The sequence below is a fragment of the Sycon ciliatum genome, chromosome 1, assembly GCF_964019385.1.
Source record: "Sycon ciliatum chromosome 1, ocSycCili1.1, whole genome shotgun sequence".
NCBI lineage: Eukaryota > Metazoa > Porifera > Calcarea > Leucosolenida > Sycettidae > Sycon > Sycon ciliatum.
In genome coordinates, this window is record NC_088643.1 from 52,633,298 (window position 1) to 52,652,388 (window position 19,091).

A 19,091-nucleotide genomic window follows, 5' to 3' on the forward strand; every position below is an offset into this window, starting at 1 on the left:
AGAGAAAGGCTTTTATAAACTGTATGATCACAGTCTCAATTAACCGTTATCACTTGCACTGCACCCATAGGCATAGGCGTAGGGTACGGGTGCAAACATAGTGTAGAAAGAGGAGTGGACACAGGTACTTGTACCGACGTAAGACGTACGTAATAGTAGTACTGGAGATGCCGAACATTGAATAATACGCAGCGTTTTATTGGGAGGAACATATACGTACCAAAACGGTAACAAGTAGAGAAGTCACGGTTCATTCGCTAGTGAAGCATGAACATGGGATCAACGAGAGGATCTGCATGAAAACGGAGGATAAGTAAATATACAATAATTCCACTGTCATCTGGTCAACTTTCCTACGCAGTTCGGGCAGCCATGGCACAAATACGGGTACAAGGGCAGCTTTAAAAATAGGTCCTGTTCAACGGTCCAATAAAGATAATAGTTACAAAATACAAATAAAGGAGAGGTATGTCCAATTGTGCAAACACCTGAAACCGGGCCATAATCGAGTTACACTTCAATATACCACAGCAGATGTCATACCGGAGATGCGGTTGTAATCATGCGGGCGAATAGTGGAGAATCACCGCACAGATTTGAGTCTGCTGCACAGACACTTAACAATACAGGAAATGATATCAGCGTAAAATGTCGGATCAGAAGATGAACCGTGACCGCCGCGAGTGGTGACACGGATGAGCAAAGAGTCCATACCTCAAAAATGGTCTAGGCCATGTTCCTGTGTGCAGCAGGTAGAAGCAGGTAATCATGGCTACACTAAGCAGCAGTTCACTGATAGAACGGATGACATATCAGGCTCATTGTCGCCTTCCCAGGTTACACACACAAACACACACACACACACACATTGCCGTGTGCGCATGCATACACTCCTACGTGCGCGGTACAACCGAGCGGGGCTTGGGACAGCGGATAGCATGGTGAGACACATAGACACAGCTAGCAGCTGCTGTCATCCGCTTCCCAGTCTGCGGTATGATAGAGTGGGGCTAGAGCGGTCTTGCTAGATCCAATACTATAACCATACGTTATAGACCACATGTCGCTGTCTCCATCCAATACAAAGGCTGGAGCGAGACTTTCAACCCAGACTGCTGAATCGAAGAACACTGCAGTCACACAACACAGAAGATGACATGAACAGCCAACAGGCATCCAAAGAAAATTAGTCAACATTGAAGCAAGGCTTGTAATCCTGGTCAAATTGTAACAACGCCGTAATGCGGCTTGCACCGCCCCACCTCTCCCTCCCCGAAACACACATACAGCACGTATCCTATTCACACACATCAATAACGGGTCGATAACTACAGTGGCCAATGAAATGGCACCCGGCACCGAGTACAAGTTGTGCACTGCAGCAGCATGCAGTGTAGATATTATGTGTGAGTGTGTGTGTATGGGGGGGGGTAGGTATGGACCGGTGTGCGCCACAGCTGCACAAAAATAGACTGCAGCCAAGGGCAATGTCACATGTCATTGTCCACTTCTGTGTACTGCTAGGTCTACTAACATTAGTCAAACACGCATAAGGGCATTAGGACTGTGCAGCACTTACAGACTTCGCCAGCTTCAAGGTTGACCCTGATGGCCTTGCAACGTTTGCATGATGCCGGACTCAAGTTAATCCCCCTCCTGCCGGAAAGCTGGTGATACACGCCAATGTCGAGATCCGCTATGAGCATATCCTGCACACAGCAGACGCGCGCACACACAAATCAGTCACACAGCAAATAGTGAGATCCGGGCCTGAAACAAGCGCATTTCCAATTGCCAACTCAGACTGGTAATTGGCTGTAATGTAGTGGAGCAGTGGCGAGCGACTGCCAAAGTACGAACGTCAGATCTGTTCTAGAAACCCAGTGACTCCTCAGAAGCCATCATGCAGCGGAGTCGGATTCCAGTACCCCGGCAAGACATCACAAGCAGACCCATCCTGAACATGGTGGTGTGCATGGTGCACTGATGTACCGTATTATCCGGAGTATTATCCGGAGTATAGCCGCACTGGCGTATACAAAATAGCCGCACCCAGCTTTTTTGGTGGCGAAGTACAGACATCTACCCTGTATTTCACAGTTCATTTGACCACCGGAGTATAAGCAGCGCCAACTGTTTTTGGCGGGGGGGGGGGGGGGTTACGAGCGACTTCGGGAGGAGAAGAACGAGAACTTAGAGCGCATGAGGTGCGCACAAAAGCATTCCAAGCTGACATGCAGTGCTGCAGGCGAGTCCAGCGCTGGCTCTGTCCTAGCGGATAGCAGCTAGTGCGTAACTTACAGGACCTGGTGCATCGTATCTGTGCATACATGGTTTCCCTGCACGAGCCGACACGCCGGGCATGTGTGCACTAACTGCACAAACTGGTTTCACATGCAAACCACAGAAGCACGGAAGCTTCAACTTTGCTACGCCACGTTACTCCTTTTGTTTGCTGTGTCACTCGATGTCGACATGTCGGAGAAGTTTTCGAGTCCCCCGAAGTTGAGTCATCATCAGCAGCAGGCTTTGAAAGATGATTTTGTTTCTACAAGCTTGGATCCGATTTGTAGTAGGGCTATGGATGCTTGCTACAAAACAAATATGTGGAATGAGGCCGAATGTGTACTGTACAACCAATATCATCACATACATATACCCCCCCCCCCACACACACACACGCAGATAGGCAGTCAGACAGACAGACAGATAAACAGACAGACAGACACACAAACACACACACACCGGCTAGCCTTACCGGAATATCCTCTTCGCTCGTGTCGTTCACAGCCTTGCTGATGACGAGCGTGGGCGATTCAGAGAAGACTATATTCTTCGAGCGCAAGTAGGTATGTGGCATTAGCGCTGTGTGGAGGTGCGTTGTTGCCATCTCTGCAGCAGTCCGGCAGTATGACCTGTAAGGAAAGTGGTGACAAGCAATGCCGTTATTATTATCATGTGTGCCACATGCACACCTGGCAATACACACCAGCCAGACTCAGGCTACTTTGCTATCTCTGACCTGGTCTTGTCTGTTGCAGTCTGGCATGGCCACTGAAGGCAAAATCTTGCTGGTAAAGTGTGTGTATGTACAAAATCATGACCGGCGGTATGCACTACATGTGTGTGTGTGTGTGTGTGTGTGTGTGTGTGTGTGTGTGTGTGTGTGTGTGTGTGTGTGTGTGTGTATGTGTGTGTGTGCGGGTGTGTGTGTGTGTGTCTATGTGTGTGTGTGTGTGTGTGTGTGTGTGTGTGTGTGTGTGTGTGTGTGTGTGTGTGTGTGTGTGTGTGTGTGTGTGTGTGTGTGTGTGTGTGTGTGTGTGTGTGTGTGTGTCCTGGGCCGGTCCGGGCCATTATCTCTTGGAGAACATTACAGTTTTTTTTGATATTACGCTAAGATGACAGGCGAAAATCGGACTGAAGAGTGTATCTGCGGCTTCAAAGTGACGTGGATAGAAGTTCTGTGTGATGGAGGCAAACCAGGAGTCAAACGTGTACGTGCAAATATCCAAGCAGACATGTGTGTGTGTGTGTGTGTGTGTGTGTGTGTGTGTGTGTGTGTGTGTGTGTGTGTGTGTGTGTGTGTGTGTGTGTGTGTGTACAGACATAAACACACGCACATACATGCACACACACAAATGCACACAAATACACACACACGCATACACGCACGCACACACACACACACACACACACACACACACACACACACACACACACACACACACACACACACATACATACACATACACACACCACACACACACACACACACAAACACACACACACACACACACACACACACAAACACACACATACACGTGTGAGCAAACAACCAAGCCGGCAGTGGCAATCCGCTATGCAAAGCAGCAGCACTGGGCACCACTGGGCAGCACGCACCATGTGTAGTGGAGATGGGGCATGTCATTGCCCGCGTTGCTCAGCACAAAGTCCAGCACCGACGCCACTGTGCTTGAACACTCGTCCTTACTGCCGCGTGGCTTGACATGACACAGGTGACTGGTGAAGTTATCGCGCTTCTCCTTCATAACGCTGAGCAGTGATGCCAGACGAATGGACACGCTAGCGGGATCAGCAGTGGTGTTGTCCACGCGCAGCACCAGCGGAACGCCGGCATCCCGCAGAAGATGCTTCATCTTGAGTGACGAGCGATTCCTGATGCGCCCAGCGCCGCGCACGCCGATACAAGAGCACATGTCGCTCACGTCCTTGATATCGTCCAGCTGGTCATCACCGACGGGGGCGCCGGTGTCCGTCTTCGTGGACTTCTTGGCTCCTTTCTTGCCCGCGCTCGCCTTCCCACCTCTCAGAATGGACGCGGCATGCTCAGCGTCTTCAATCGGCTCTGCGAGGGCGTCATCTTCTGAATAGTATGGATTGCTGAAAGCACACGATGGATTGTGCAGCAACTCGGCCAGTTTAGGCAGCCTGTACATTATGGGCAGTGAGAAGCGCCTCAGGATTCGCTGCACAGAGTACGTGTTCGCGCCCATCTTTTTCGCCACGTAGTTCTCGTAGGCTGGCCAGTACACAGGAAGGACGTAGAACGCCACATACCAGCCTACCACGAACAGCGCCAGCGTCACCAGTAAGCAATTTCGTCTGCGTCGGGACGGTGCGCTCGCCTTGCGCACACAGTGCTCGATTCCGTCATCCACGCGTCGATGTGAACGCAGCTGAGAGCCGCCGCTAGCCCTCACTTCTTTCCCGCACCTTCCTCGCAAGCCTTGCAATTTCTCTCTGAGCTGAACCCGCGCAGCACTGTGGTTGTCCGTGGCTGGTTGTGCCGCCATTGCAGCCTAAAATCAAGACGAATTATTTCTTTGCAACCTCAGTTCTCGTTCAAAGTCAGAACAGCCAACTGATACAGACACAGAAGCGTTTTAGTTATAACTTCACTCAACAGTTGCAGTAAGTAAAAGTTCAGCAAACCTGGTAGTGGTAGGCCTGGACAGGGGTCTGACCTGCTAGCTGAGAATAGTGGGTGGCAACTGGTCGCAGAAGGAGAAATGCACTGATCTGATGAACTCACCGCCGTCGTCCGGTGGTCCCCAGAAATCTAGGCTGAGTGTTGCGAAATTTTCAGACGACAAAAAGCGGTGTCACGATATCGATTATTATCCCGTGCCCGGCTCAAAATACTAACGACATCCGTGTGAGCATGCAGTACCAGTAGAGTACGCCGTGGTGCCGATTGCTCGGCTCTGTCCAAGTGCCAAGTCAATCGTCCTTGCCGGCGTCTCAACAGCGCATTCGCCTAGCCCTCTTCATCCCCCTATCGCCATCGGTGGAGATCTGGAACTGGTGCGGCGCTTGTGGCTTCGGATTGCAGGCATAGCTCGTCGCTAGCATTGTAGCGGAAGCTGAAGCGGAAGGTAGACACCATATCGATCATCGATTCGTATACTATGTAGACCTACCGACCATGCATGCCCGGCCCATTCCATCCCAGGGTATTTTTATGTCTCCCCGTTGGAAACTCAAAAAAATAATTCGCCTGCGAGCGCCAAGCAACGCACCCGGATCCGCCATGATCGTCACCATGGCCATGGGCATGGGCGTGGATCGGTGCAGGATCCGTCGCTATGCAATCCAGGGAGTCGTAAAATACGTATTTTACGACTCCCATGGTTGAAGTGCAGTCCCGGCGAGCGCGCTGCAAGCAGGCAGTGCAGTGCTGGGCGCTAGGCAGACGCAGAAAAAAATGAATCGAAAACGCGATACATGCGGCCGCGGCACGGCGTGGTACGGCTGGGTACAAGGACACAACTGGGAATGAGGGGAAACGCAAAACTGAATTTTTTTTAGCGTGAGACAAAAAAATAATATGCAAGAAAAGTAAGTTGATGCACATGCACACAAAATACTGAGAAATGAGATACAGTATCCTGTATCGGCTGATTCAATTCAAGTGCAAGTGATTGTTGTGAGATTTGTAAGGTGGTGGACTCACCTGATCAAAGTAATACTGGAGGTTGTGTAAAGTGCAGTAGAGTGACCTGATGCCACTATGCTGAGGCGAAAAGTTAACAAGAGGAGTCACCCCGATGGTGGAGCAACTGCTCCTGTCTCCAAACCTCGCCTTTCGGAAGATGCTGACCCAGCTGAACGAGAATCATTTCTGGGGACACTTGTGTTCGGTGATGGAGGTGACGTTCTAAGCTCTATACAAGAGAGAGATGCAAAGCCCCACAAACTGGTAAGCCTGCTACAATGCCCTTGTTGATATAATTACTTCAAAGTTCAAATTTCTGAACATCGCTTTCTGCGACACTAACGCAGAATCAAGGATCATTAAAAAGTTCCTATAGACAGATGAAGTGATAGACAGGGAGGGAGGGAGACACAGAGACACAGAGAGAGGGAGAGACCGAGAGAGAGAGAGAGAGATTCATTTTGAAGAGGACATGAGTTAGTCGAAACGTTAATGTTCGTCAGTATCGAGTCGTGCTCCTGTCGTGCAGTTTGACAATTTACTACTGCATGATAGTGATGATACAGACATACATACTGAGAGACAAATGTACACTGACAGACAGACAGAGATCTCACAATGCATTTAAGGGAAGGTAGTAGACCAGCACTTTGGCCGAGTGGTTGCGGGCTTTCCTGCGAATCACAAGGTTCCGAGTCCGAAACTTGCATGACCTAGTCAGGACCACAACCATGAATGTATCCAAGAGATGGCGTGCTCTCGCTGTGCTTTATGGTAACGTGCCTTGACAAATCAGCAGCAACTTGCTTTGCGCCTCACATGTTTTTTGGAAACTGCCTTCAGCCCCTTCACCACCACAGCACTCTCTGGCCGACCTTATCACGTTGCCATAGTACACTGTGAGAGCGCGGTGGTGATATGGTCGGGTGATTAAAGTGGAGCTGTCAAACTAAATTGTGCGGTGAGCTTGGCGGTGATCATGTGGCATACAAACATAATCACTATCCCGCCCTGTTCCCCAGGCCGTCATGATTTGCGATGAGCCTGCCCTCTTACTGCATGCAAGCTTTCTTGCATCTTCCGCTATTCATCGTGCACGCAAAAAGAAAAATACATGCTGGTTCTGTGTACCGTGTTGTGTTCTCTTTTGCCAGTATCGTGTTGATGGTATTGCTGGAGATGGTGAGGATAGCGACGATGGTTCGGCCAAGAAGCGGCGCAGAGCCTCCAAGTCTTTGCCTGATTGCGAAGCGGCATGGGAGGATGAGGACGATGCAGCTTTGAAGTGAGTTGACATAGGAAATGTTTATCTACGTGTATTTTGGGTATAGCCAACACTACGTAAGCCAGAATGCGCACCCGGAATGAGTTAGGGCAAAAAGCAGTTTGCTGTTTGCGACTTTTCTTGATATCAAGGTACAGTACAGCTTGCACAGAATGTAAGTACAGTGCCAGACTACCAGGTATAGACCACGGCTGCTGTTATGATCTCATCAGAATGACATGAACACTGAATCCTACTGTTCCTGACCTCATTTGGATAGTCAAAATACTCTTGTTTATGTGCACTGGGTATTGTAAATACTAAATAGTGAATGGAATATGCCAAGAGAGGGGTTTATCGACTCGTAAAGCGAGTGCATGACACGTTATAGCACCTCCGACTCGTGATGAGCTAATGAAGTGCTTCGGAATCCCAGTTACCTGGGGCCCAACTCGGGATGTGAAAGCAAGTCCTGGACTTGTTCTGTACTTGTACAAGTTGCTGAGCGTCTTTGATCTACTGATCGTCTTTCCGATTTAGTAGTGGCAGCATTGAGCCAATATATATTCCTTCCGTGTCTCTTCGCCAGCTGTCCTATTTATTCACTATCCTAGGTATGGTTAGAGGGAATGGTCTGTGCCACACTGGGGATCTCTCCAGCTTTCTATGAGTGAACAAGTCTGCATCCTTATTGTTTGCTTATACGCAAGTACATGTGGTTGACTTGTTAAGACAAGTGTATCACAATGAAGCAATTCCACCTATACCAAACGCTCTGGCTGACCTCACGAACTAGCAACATGACTCCAAGTTTTTTTGCCCTTTGAGAACAAGTTCATCACAAGTAGATCTGCCACTGTCATCGTCGCTATCCTAACTGAATCTATAGGCATGCCTTCAAAATCAGCGCTGCAACGAGAATATGTACAAATTTGTTGTGGTTCATGCTTTTGGTGCCAATGTAACGTTATGCCCTGGTCAACGTTTATGTACATGTTTACTGTGTTCATCGTGTTGCCTAACTGTGAATGTTCTCTCCTCTTCATGTAGAGTTGACGTAACTGCAAAGGCTCGCACCAAGAAGCTTCGGAATGAAGTTGAGGAGGACGTCATGGATGGCCAGACATACACGGAGAGGCTAAGGAGACAGTACGTTGTTTTACTGGATGTCCTACAGCGTCTCCTATCTCTTCCGGCAGACTCCCAGTTTTTAGTGGAGCAAATGTCTCTTTATGCTGTTGACCATTGCCTGGATATTACTGTACAGTGTGGCAGTGATGGTATTATTGCACTTTTGTATATCATGCTTGCGATACCTTGTACTAGCTCTGTCTAGTCTGGGTTTGCTCCATCCCTCCCCTTCACCACCCAATCGGTGATTGTACTTCCGTTGACCTTGTGGCTCTCTCTCTCTCTCTCTCTCTCTCTCTCTCTCTCTCTCTCTCTCTCTCTCTCTCTCTCTCTCTCTCTCTCTGTGTAGATTTACGAAAGTGTCTGGTGCTCCATCTTGGGCCGATTTGCCCGCAGTTCGTTCGTTCGGAGAAGGTATGGGCCAAGTTTTGCCTGTTGACCTCTGTAACACTGCCGCTACCTTTTCTTTAGTTTGGTTCTCGTTGATGTGTTGAGCATGTTGACCTGTCATGTATGTATTTTGCAGCAGAGAAACCAATGCCTGCGGTGTTACATGTTGAGCCCGGTTTCGATGAAATAATGATATGATCGTCTCGCGGTAGAGGTCTGTCCGCTTGCTGTTTGGTTGTCACAGACTCTTGCTGTATTTGTAGATCGTGCTTGTTCGCTTTGCTAGTTACCGCTAGATATAGCTAAGGCTTCCAGTCATGTTGGTCTGTTTTTTCCTCGTGTGCCTACCCCCACGTCAAGGATCTGAGGGTGGTGAGGAAGTGGATCTTCTGCAGCGCACACAGCCGATGCTGGCTGGCAAAGTTTCCATGCTGCCCAAGGACGTCATTGAGATCTGCCGGGAAAAGGATATCAATTTCTCGAAACGCCCAGATGTAAGAAATAAATACTTTTGTAGCCAGCACTGTCAGTTCAATTTATTTTCTCTACGGTGAATGCATTCTAATGGAGCTGTATCCGTTAAAAATTTCCTACACGTGTTCGATCTCTGATATACTTAATTTTGTTGTTTACCCATTATGTGTGTGCTGCATCCAGGCTGGTATCCAGTCTATTCACTTCCATCCTTCTGCACCTGTTGTGCTGACCGCTGGCCTACACAAACAGTTGAAGCTCTACCAGGTAAATTGACTGTTGATGCCATTTCCACTTTTCCCATCATTTGAGACTTATGTCATCCTGCATTTATCGTCGTTTGGCCTGTTTCCAGTGGCCAACTGCAGGGCTGGGGCCTGGATCATGAGGTGTATTATAGGGCATGGAAGCACAGGTGTGTGACATCATGTTATTGTGGTCTGTGTGGTCAATTGTTGTGTGGAGCATGTGTGCCTATTTGTTGTGCTATGTCTGTCTGCATGTGTGCACCTATTTGCTACTTACTGTGACGTTATTTCAACGTATTTGCTGTAACTGTGTGTGTTTGGTTACGTAGGTGAACAATGAAGATAACCCCGTCCTTCACAGCATGTTCATGAAGAACTTTCCGATTCATTCGGCTCAGTTCACGCCTGACGGAAGCCAGATCATCATGAGTTCGCGCCGGTCATACTTCTACACCTACGACATAGCCTCGAACAAAGCTATGCAGAATGCAGGCATGTGGGGTGAGTGGTCGTTACGGTGCTTCGTGCAACAGAGGGCAAATGCTGTTGTAACGGTTGCTCTGTTATGGACCAGGATATCCAACGTATACATTGACCCGCGCTTCTGTTTCCTTATCCAGCCCTGTGAGCTTTGCTTGATTCGTCACAAGATGTAATGCTGAATGGATGTTCCTTTTTTCCATGGATCTTGGTGCTTTGCCTAGGTCGACAAGAGAAAAGCTTTGAGGTGTTTGCCATCTCCCCGGACAATGAATTCCTGGCATTCACAGGACGTGACGGCAGTGTCCTGATTGTGTCGAACAAGGTAAGTGTGTTACTCTTGCACTGCTTTCACTATGAACACGCGGAGTTGATGTCTCGAAAAAACTGACCCATGTTTTTGGGAGTCTTGTGTGATCTTTCTTTCTTTTTTAAATTGTCAAACCAACAAATCCTTCCACCCAATCTAGCATATGCTTCCCTCTGCTCACTTCCTTGTGGAAAGAGTCTTGCTATTCCTACGCTTAGTACTCGACCCTACCAGTTGTTGTTCATTGTGCTGCTTCTGGTGTTCACGTGTTCCTTGTTTTACAGTCGAAGCAGCTAGTTGGAACGTGCCGGATGAGTGGTTCCGCTATTGCAATGGCCTTCACTCCTTCGGGAGAACAACTTCTCTCAGCTGGCAGTGAGTCCATTGTTGGAAATGTTTACTCCTGCGATCTTGTTGCCAGTGGTGGTGGTGGGGGTGCCATTGCTGTTGTCATTGCTGTTGTCATCATCAACGTTCTTGCCGTCCTATTTTTCGCGTTGGCATTGCACTTGTAAACACATCATCTCAAGCGGGACTTATAATTTTTGTAGTCTTGTTTCGTGCACGAATAAGACAACAGTTGGCCAGGTGTATGTGCACGTGTTCATCTTATTCCCAGCCAGTCTAGCCGTGCAGTGTTGACGGTCTGTTGATTCAATTTAAACGTTGTTCTCTGTGCTTATTAATATGGCAGGTGATGGGCGTGTGTACGTGTGGGACATGAAGTCACGCACGTGCTGCCACTCGTTCATGGACGAGGGCTCTTTCCATCTAACATCGCTGGCCGTCTCGCCTGACAAGAAGTTTCTAGCATGCGGGTAAGTGCAACCTGTCACTGCATGGTCCGTGATCTACTAGTACAAGCATGCATGCAGTGTGCAATACGTGGACCACACGTACATGCATGCAGTGTACAAGACGTGGACTGCACATGCATGCAGTGTACAAGACGTGGACTATATATGCATGCAGTGTACAAGACGTGGACTACACATACATGCAGTGTACAACATGTGGACCACTTATGCGTGCAGTGTACAACATGTGGACCACATATGCATGCAGTGTACAGGATGTTGACTACACGTACACATACATGCAGGTACACGATGTGGATACCGGGTATGCACATCCGCTCGCACAGTGTGCGGGATAAGCTAGCTTTTTGTGATATCAGACTCATCTGCGAATGTTTGTTGGATCTTGTCCCGTAAGTTTCTGGTTGTGTTTCTAAACACAATTGTATGGCCGGTGGTAACGCGGATGTGCTACTTATTTATGTTTTCCTTTTACGTTAATTGTTTCAGCATCATGTGCTATGTTTTCTTGTCACCTACAGAAGTTCTTCAGGGGTTGTGAATGTCTACGATGGCTCCTGTTTCCTGAACAATGAGCCCAAGCCGCTGCAAACGCTGAATAACCTGGCCCCGTTCTGCGCCAGCTCGCTGCAGTACAACCACACTGGGTATGTACTAGTATCTAGTCACCGGAGTACCGCATTTTCAGAAATTAGCGCCGCTCTTTTATTGCCGCCTGTCCAAACTACTAATAAAGCGCCACATAATGTCATGACTTTTGTGTGGATTTTTTTCCAATTTGGTGAAATGTTAGGGCGCGCAAACTGCTACTAAGCGCCTCGGCCAGTATTGCTGAAAATACGGTAGTCGAAATTGCTGTTCACTGTATTGCTGTATTGCTATACTAGTACTAGTGTGCTACCTGTCTAGTTCCTTGTGGATATGTGTACATGTGTACATACAGGGGTGTCGGAAGGTAATATAGGGTGGTACTGCCAGCCATCTAACAGTGAGGCACTATCATATTTGTTGAGAGGTGGGTGCCTCCGCAGAACATTTTTTCCGAAATTTGAATCCCAAATCAGTGTGTTTATTGATTCACGAGGTATCTGGGGCAAAGAGTGGTACGGTCAATACTGTAGCATGTCCGACGCGCCTGCACAGTGCACAACACATTCAGCATACCTGCTTCTAAACACGTGTACACGGTTACACTTGGTTTAGGTATGTTCCTCAATGTGTTTCTTTCTTTCAGGTTCTAATTTTAATAGGGCTGAAACGATCGTGGATTTTCCCCTGTCGATTACTCTTTAGCTTAACGATCGAGTAATCAATTATAATCTTTAGCAAATAGCGTCAGCATTTTGTGCAAAAATTATCCTGTTTCCAAAAGCTAGGCCTTCATAATACCAAAAATCTGCATTAGTGACAGGGTAGCTCCAAAACATGGCAGTTTTGAAGTCAATTTAACCTCAGAATATACACCATGCCGCTGGCAACTGCATACTCACAGTGGAAACTGATTCAAACTTCACAAAACGAGGGTTTTCAGTACTTTTTGGACTCAAAATTCCTAACGAGTAATCTATAACGTAACGATTACTTGATTGATAAGGAATTATCGATCGCTTGCCGAGTAATTGGTATAATCGTTTCAGCCCTAAATTTTAAACTTGTTGCTAATGTGATCTTGTGCTGTGGGCGTGGGTGTTTGCTGGTGCTGTCTTGTGCAGTGAAATCCTTGCCATGACATCGCGACGTATGGAACAAGGCTTGCGACTGGTAAGGCATGCCGACTCCTTTTCACTGCTGGCTTTTGTACTATTGTAGGGTTTCTGCTGTAGCTTGCTCCATTCCTGCATTCATTCAGACGCATAGCCTCTCAGAGCACTACTTTCAGCGGTTGTACCTTACCGAATCATATGACGTAGTGCCTGCATTCTTTTGTGAAAGCACGTAAATTATTCTAACGAGCTGCAAATATAAGGATTTCATAAAATTGACCAGATTACGTGCACCAAAGATTACGATTCTCACTCATCCTCAACGCTCGCGAGAGTATTATGTAGTGATTTCTATACAACGTTTTCTGTTTTAACGACAGATTTCTCCTCGATAAGGCTTTTACAGTACAGTATTCTGCCATTGTGACAGTCTAGTACCCGGTGTGAATCAGAAAGGTATGTGTGCATTTGTGTGTTTTTTCACAGACACATTTCCCATCGATGAGCGTATTCTCCAACTGGCCAAAGCTCAAGTCCAAACTTGCCTCGGTCCAGTGCCTCTCATTCTCGCCAAGCAGTGAATATATGGCAATGGGAAATGACAGGGGAAAGGCTATGCTGTTCAGGTGAGCTGTCTGTCGCTCTATTTGCCACTGGCCACTTTGCCATGCCGCTGTGTGTGTGTGGTGTGTGTGTGTGTGTGTGCATTTTTTGTATGTGTACATTTTAAGTCATTTTGTATGTGTGTGTGTGGGGGGGGGGGGGGGATAGGTGTGGATCTGTGTGTATGTATATGCACAACAGATTGATCCTAGTATATAATCATCATGAATCATGACTGTCTACCAGGTAGGAATTCGACAAGTAGCAGATCAACAGTGTGTTACAGTATACTGTAAAACACGTAATTTTCGGTGTAACTTTAATTTCGGTAGAGAAACCAGGCACCTAAATTTAAATTACACCTAAAAGCCACTAGAGTATGCACTGTATGTGAAGGGAATGCTGGTCACCTAATTCTAAATTACACTTGAAACCTGGCAGGTCTCTGGCACCAAAATTTGAATGCACCTAAAATTACATGTTTTACAGTAATTGTGTGGACTGGTTGCTTATGTACATCCGTGTGTTCTGGCGTCTTCATTTCTGCAGGCTTGACCATTACAAGTCAGAGAACTAAATGGCAGAAGCACTCGACTCTCCTGAGGTCGTCGCCTTTTTTAACTAGTGTGTGTGTGTGGGTGGTCATCTAACCATGCGTCTCGCATCTGGACTACTGCTAGATCTTTTCTTTTCTCTGTTGCGAATATCACAGCCAATTTTCCTTGCCTGCATGCCCAGAGCATGTCATTTATTGGTTCACGATAGCCTTGCACGGCTTTCACATTCTTCGACACAGTGATAATGGCCCTTGAACAGACTGCTAATGATCACACTTGAACAGAGTGGTGGCCGATTTCTCGCTCTAAACCGCCCGTGGTCTGACAGTCGTGTCTCTGCCCAGATTCTTGTACTGAAGTACATGCTCTCGCCGTATGCGCTAAGCCATGGGTCGTGAACTTGTTATTGCACCTATTGCTTTTGTGTGCTGGTTGCATGCGCATATGGAGCCTGTACGAATGTACAATGTCTTTGTTCACTAAAGGAAAATCCTCAACCAACTGTTTGTGGTTGAGGTTTGTATTTTGAAATATGAGCTGCCTTGATGGATTTGCACTGGACGAAACAATGCGTTCTTCAAACTTTGTCAAATAATGAAATAGAAATAAATAGTTCAGGCAGATCAAGATACTTCGAGTAGTATGATCAACATTGTACATCTCAATCAACTCACACCTGGATTGCATACTTTGAAAAGTTTGAAGTATAGTAATAATATTATTACAGGTGGTCCTTAGTTAGAGGTTTGCACCACACGACCATACCATACTAGTATGTGCCATTATGATATGAAGAGTATTATTGCGTGTTCAACTGTGATGAGTAAGGCAGTTTCTATTTGGTGCAGATCCGTCCGTAGATCGTCCTTTTTACTGGCTTGACCTTGTACACGTACTTGTAGTGGGCAGAAAGCTGAATGCATGCACTGCACATGGAAGCAGTCCAAAGTTCATGATGGGAGTGTGCGTGCCTACTATCGTTACGAGATCTCTGCAGCTCGATCTCGTTTCACTTGCTCCAGCTGTTCGTGGACAGCGGATTTCAGTAGCTCGGTCACTATATCCAGCATGCTACTGAGCTGTTTCGGGTGCTCATCATGTCCAGCAGCAGGTACCGTAGTGTCGGCCGCTGCACTGGACGGTGTCTGCTGAAGGACGGCAGCGATTGCCAGCTTGCATTTATCCAGTATGATGTTGAGCGAGTCTCTCTGCGCGCTGCAGTAGGTTTTCAAGTAGGACATGACAACTAGACTTGTCCAGACATCGTCGTTGGCTGACCAGCCTGGCCCAGAGCGTGTGGAAATGCACCGCTGCGTGTCCTGTACCAGCTTGCTGTCCTTGTGCAGCAGGGAGCGGGTAACAGCCAGAAGGTCAGCCACGTCATCCACACCACTGTTCCATAGACCGCTGGCTTGCTGTAAGTTGAGCACGACCTGCAGAGGATCCCTGCGAGAACTGGCCACCGAAGCTTGCGATGCACTGCTGCTGCTGCTGCTGCTGCTGCTAGGATTGCTTCTGACTGATTGGCCGGAGCTGGATGTCTGCTTACTTGCTCCCGCTGTTGCTGCTGCTGTGGTGCCCGTGGTTGTTTTCAGATCATGCTTCTCCTCACTGACAATGTCTTCTTTGGGAGAAAGGCGGACACAGTCCATGAAGAGATCATCAGCAATGTTGGGTGTAGTTGAAGTATCTGCTGCACTCAGCATGCTGACAAGCTTCTCCGATGTAGCCTGACAGTGAATTTGGTATTGAATCGAAAATGCGGCAAGCTCCTCGTTGTCTTTTTGCAACAGCCGGTTCCTCTCCAGTCGCGGTGCTGTGGCAAACCGATCATTGGCCTCTAGCTGCATTTGGCCGAGTCGTTGCGAGCAGATGAACTGATGCAGAAGCTTCCAGCGCTGCCGGAGATCTGTCTGGGTGGGCCGGATCGCCAGGGTTTCTTCCATGTCTACATTGTGCACAACACCTTTCAGCTTGACGTTGCCACGCACTGGGCTGTTTGCATGCAACAGTGTAAGTACGGTATATGGCCGGCCTGGGAACACGGGGAGGAGGTTCTCCCGTTGAGGGTACTGATGCATGACGCGTAGCGGTCCCCAGTCGACCAACGGTGCCATCAACGGCGGCCGCAGCGCTTCCTTCAACTGCTGCACCACCACCTCTGCCATGTCCTGACCGGAGGATGTCACGAACGCACTGGTGCCGTTGCCGGCTCTTGCCAGACCACGCACCAGCTTTCGTCCTGCCATCGCGCCGATTCCCAGCGAGAATATACGAGTGTGCTTTGCGTGGCACCTGGCTAGCTGGAGCATGTCCGCCACATCGGCCGAGCAGACAGCCCCGTCCGTGAGCACAAACACACAACGCAGGGCACGTTCTCCGAGTATCGGCCTTGCCTCTAGCACTTCCGTCAACGGCCGCAGCAGATCTGTGCCGCCAAGGTTGTTGGTCAGCGTTGAGACATGCTTTCTGGCCGCGTTCAATGTCTCATTAGTGTACTTTGTACTCTGCTTGAAGAGACGCAGTCGCCGTGAACCGAAACCGATGATGTTGAAGAAACAAGATGCAGGTAAGCTGTTGAGCAGCAAGAGCAGCGCAGACTTCGCCTGGTCCATGAAGCTTCGGGCAGGCGGTGAGCTCCTAGATCTGCCGCTAGTCCGGCCCTGCGCTTGCTGCAGTAGGGTCTGGGTGAAGACGGTGGCCATGGAGCCGCTCTGATCAATCATGAAGATGTACTCACCGCAATGATGCCGCTGTGGCGTGTGACCTGCGACTGCGGCTGATAGGGCACCGGTGAAGTTGGGTGCAGCCACGGAGAGCATGGCTGCCGATGCAATGCCACAGCCCTGAGGCTTCTCCAGCAATGTAGCGCATGGCCGACCGGTCCTCGTGTGCTGTACTTTCAGCACGATGTCGCTCGGCAATGGCCTCGTGCCGATTTCCGGACCATATTCCATGGCAGCACGATGTGAGTTTGAGCCATACGTCCTGATGCTGACCTGCTCTCCATGGCTCGGCGATAGCAATGACGTGACTTCCCCGGGCAGGATCGCTTTCAGGCTGGCGCTTACTCCATACTCGACCGCGCTGCGAAACTTCTTTATGACTCTGTCCGCCGGTTTCCCATCCGACGTGCCACCCTCTTCACTACTGGGAGATGGCGAGGGGCTCTTGAGTTCCACATCCATCTTGCTAGATGTGCCGGAGTTGGTGCTCAATGTCGCGCTCTGTTCAGCTGGTCGGAACTTCAACTCCTCACCAGTACCAGTTGTTGATGTTGTTTCGGATTGCTGCGAAGTGGGCTTAGCCCTTGTAGGTCTTCTACGCCTCGGGTGGAATCTCTTCAGAGAGTGAACTCTGGTTGGCAGGCTGATCTCGATCCAGTCATTCACAACACAGGCCAATGAGATGTATGTCACCGTTACCTCGATCTCAGCACCGTTACACACGGGACCAAGCAGAAATCGATAGCAGCACACCTCGGAATTTTCCAGCTCATCAGCCTCAGCATCGGACAGGTTTAGTTCCTTGAGGAAGGTCCTGGCAATATTGCTGGTCAGCGGCAGGGCATCCTCTGCAGCCATGGCTGTCACATGACGGCGTTTTTCATTCGGTGTTTTACTTCCTCCGTCCCTCGGCAAGCTGATCGAAATCCTTGATCTGCTGGAACTGCGCAGCATGTTTGCCCTATCGCCATTCCTGCCTTCCACTGTACTGGCATCGCTGGCAACGGCTGGGCGTAGTCTAGTCTGGCTGAGGCTCGTTAGCGAGTGTCTAGTCCTTATAGCATTGCTCCTGGCCTCCATAATACCTGTGGTCTTATCACTTGTAGTGCCATTGCTTGTGCCTACTTGCAGTCTGGACTGGCTGGCACTACCCAGTGAATGTCTTGTCAGCCTAGCATTACCAGCAGCTTGTGTACTCCCAGTCACCGTGCTGCTCCTGCCAGTACCAGTGCTGCCCCCGATAGGTGGTAATCGGACATTCGTTCTGCTCGCACTGGACACTGGTGTCTCCTTTGTGTCCTTGAAAGAAACCGTGCTGATCTTCTTCGCCGGGCCGACTTTCGTTAGGTTTGACTTGACCACCACTTTGCGCTTCAGGTGGAACCTATCTGACTTGGCCTCGAAATCGGTCAAGCAGGCTTCATCGGTGTTGATTGCCATCCAATACTCCACTAACACATGCCGTTTAGTGTCTTCCTCGTCATCTTCAGCATCCACGGGGGAACTGGTTGCTTGGTCATTGCACCGCGATTGTAACCCAGAGTCAAGCTGACCTGGAGGAGGAGATCCAGTCTTTCTCCTCAGCCTTTCCTCCGGTATAGCTGTCTCCTGGTTTTGGGAACGTTGTCCCTCAGTTTGGGTGCTCCCCGTGTCAGATTCAGCCTCGGCCGATGGGTCCGATAAATCTTCGCCGGGGAAAGCCAGTCGGTATCGTTGAATAAGCTGCATCTGAACAACGCAGTCCAGCAGCTGGCAGAGGCACTTCTGACCCACAAGCAGCAGCGAGTCGCCGCGCTGTGAGTCCCTGCAGCGAAGATCTCCGGCAAATTTCATTCTTCACCGTTGCGGGTGTCAGCAGCAACCCATTGACATGCTCGGTCATTGACATTCGGCCATGGCCGGGTCGGCTAACGATGTTTTTGTTCCCCCCCGCTAGTATTCAGTGATCCATTGCCAGGCGAACACCAATGATCCGAAATAACAGCGGTGGCGACATTTGGAAATCCTTATCCCAAACGGATTTAGGAAACCAACGGTGCAGACGGAGACTGAGAGAGTCTTTGAATCAGAGGAGAATGCTGCACCGAACAGAAAACTGATCACGGTGGTGTTGAGTAGATGCTGTAGAAACGAAGAAACTTTCCTCCCTTCAACACAATCGCAACCTTCCGTGGATCCTTCTTCAATCGAACCTTTGATTGTTTCAACCTATTCAGGCCAGCCCACGTGCATGGTAGATCGAAGGATACGGGTAGCTAGCTACGCCCTGGACCCCAATTAAATCATTGTAAACCGACAGCAGCTAGCTAGCAATAGCATGGGGTGTGTATGTCGACAACCTGTGTTCTCTTGTCAGTCTTGATCGAGCATTACCAGTCCATGATTACACTACACTCAACACTCATGACTCAACAGGTTTACAAGTCTGCCG

General features: G+C 48.9%; 3 protein-coding genes across 3 annotated transcripts; 1 reads left to right on the forward strand and 2 right to left on the reverse strand.

Moving 5' to 3' along the window:
• Nucleotides 1-177: 177 nt before the first annotated feature.
• Nucleotides 178-5,354, reverse strand: LOC135831002 (uncharacterized). The gene is made up of 4 exons (XM_065343241.1): nucleotides 3,901-5,354; nucleotides 2,759-2,915; nucleotides 1,580-1,709; nucleotides 178-1,130 (listed from the first exon to the last, which is right to left on the reverse strand). The coding sequence occupies exons 1-4, from the start codon at nucleotides 4,812-4,814 to the stop codon at nucleotides 961-963; spliced, it is 1,371 nt and encodes a 456-aa protein (XP_065199313.1). The 5' UTR covers nucleotides 4,815-5,354; the 3' UTR covers nucleotides 178-960.
• Nucleotides 5,355-5,921: 567 nt separating this feature from the next.
• LOC135831004 (uncharacterized) lies at nucleotides 5,922-14,484 on the forward strand. Its single transcript, XM_065343243.1, has 14 exons — nucleotides 5,922-6,220; nucleotides 7,111-7,241; nucleotides 8,271-8,369; nucleotides 8,701-8,765; nucleotides 9,102-9,235; nucleotides 9,399-9,482; nucleotides 9,793-9,964; nucleotides 10,168-10,268; nucleotides 10,538-10,628; nucleotides 10,948-11,071; nucleotides 11,593-11,718; nucleotides 12,784-12,832; nucleotides 13,261-13,400; nucleotides 13,927-14,484. Exons 1-14 carry the CDS (start codon nucleotides 6,032-6,034, stop codon nucleotides 13,952-13,954), a joined length of 1,533 nt encoding a protein of 510 aa, XP_065199315.1. The 5' UTR covers nucleotides 5,922-6,031; the 3' UTR covers nucleotides 13,955-14,484.
• Nucleotides 14,485-14,672: 188 nt separating this feature from the next.
• LOC135831003 (uncharacterized) lies at nucleotides 14,673-18,841 on the reverse strand. Its single transcript, XM_065343242.1, has one exon. It carries the CDS (start codon nucleotides 18,491-18,493, stop codon nucleotides 14,915-14,917), a length of 3,579 nt encoding a protein of 1,192 aa, XP_065199314.1. The 5' UTR covers nucleotides 18,494-18,841; the 3' UTR covers nucleotides 14,673-14,914.
• Between the last annotated feature and the right edge of the window lie 250 nt (nucleotides 18,842-19,091).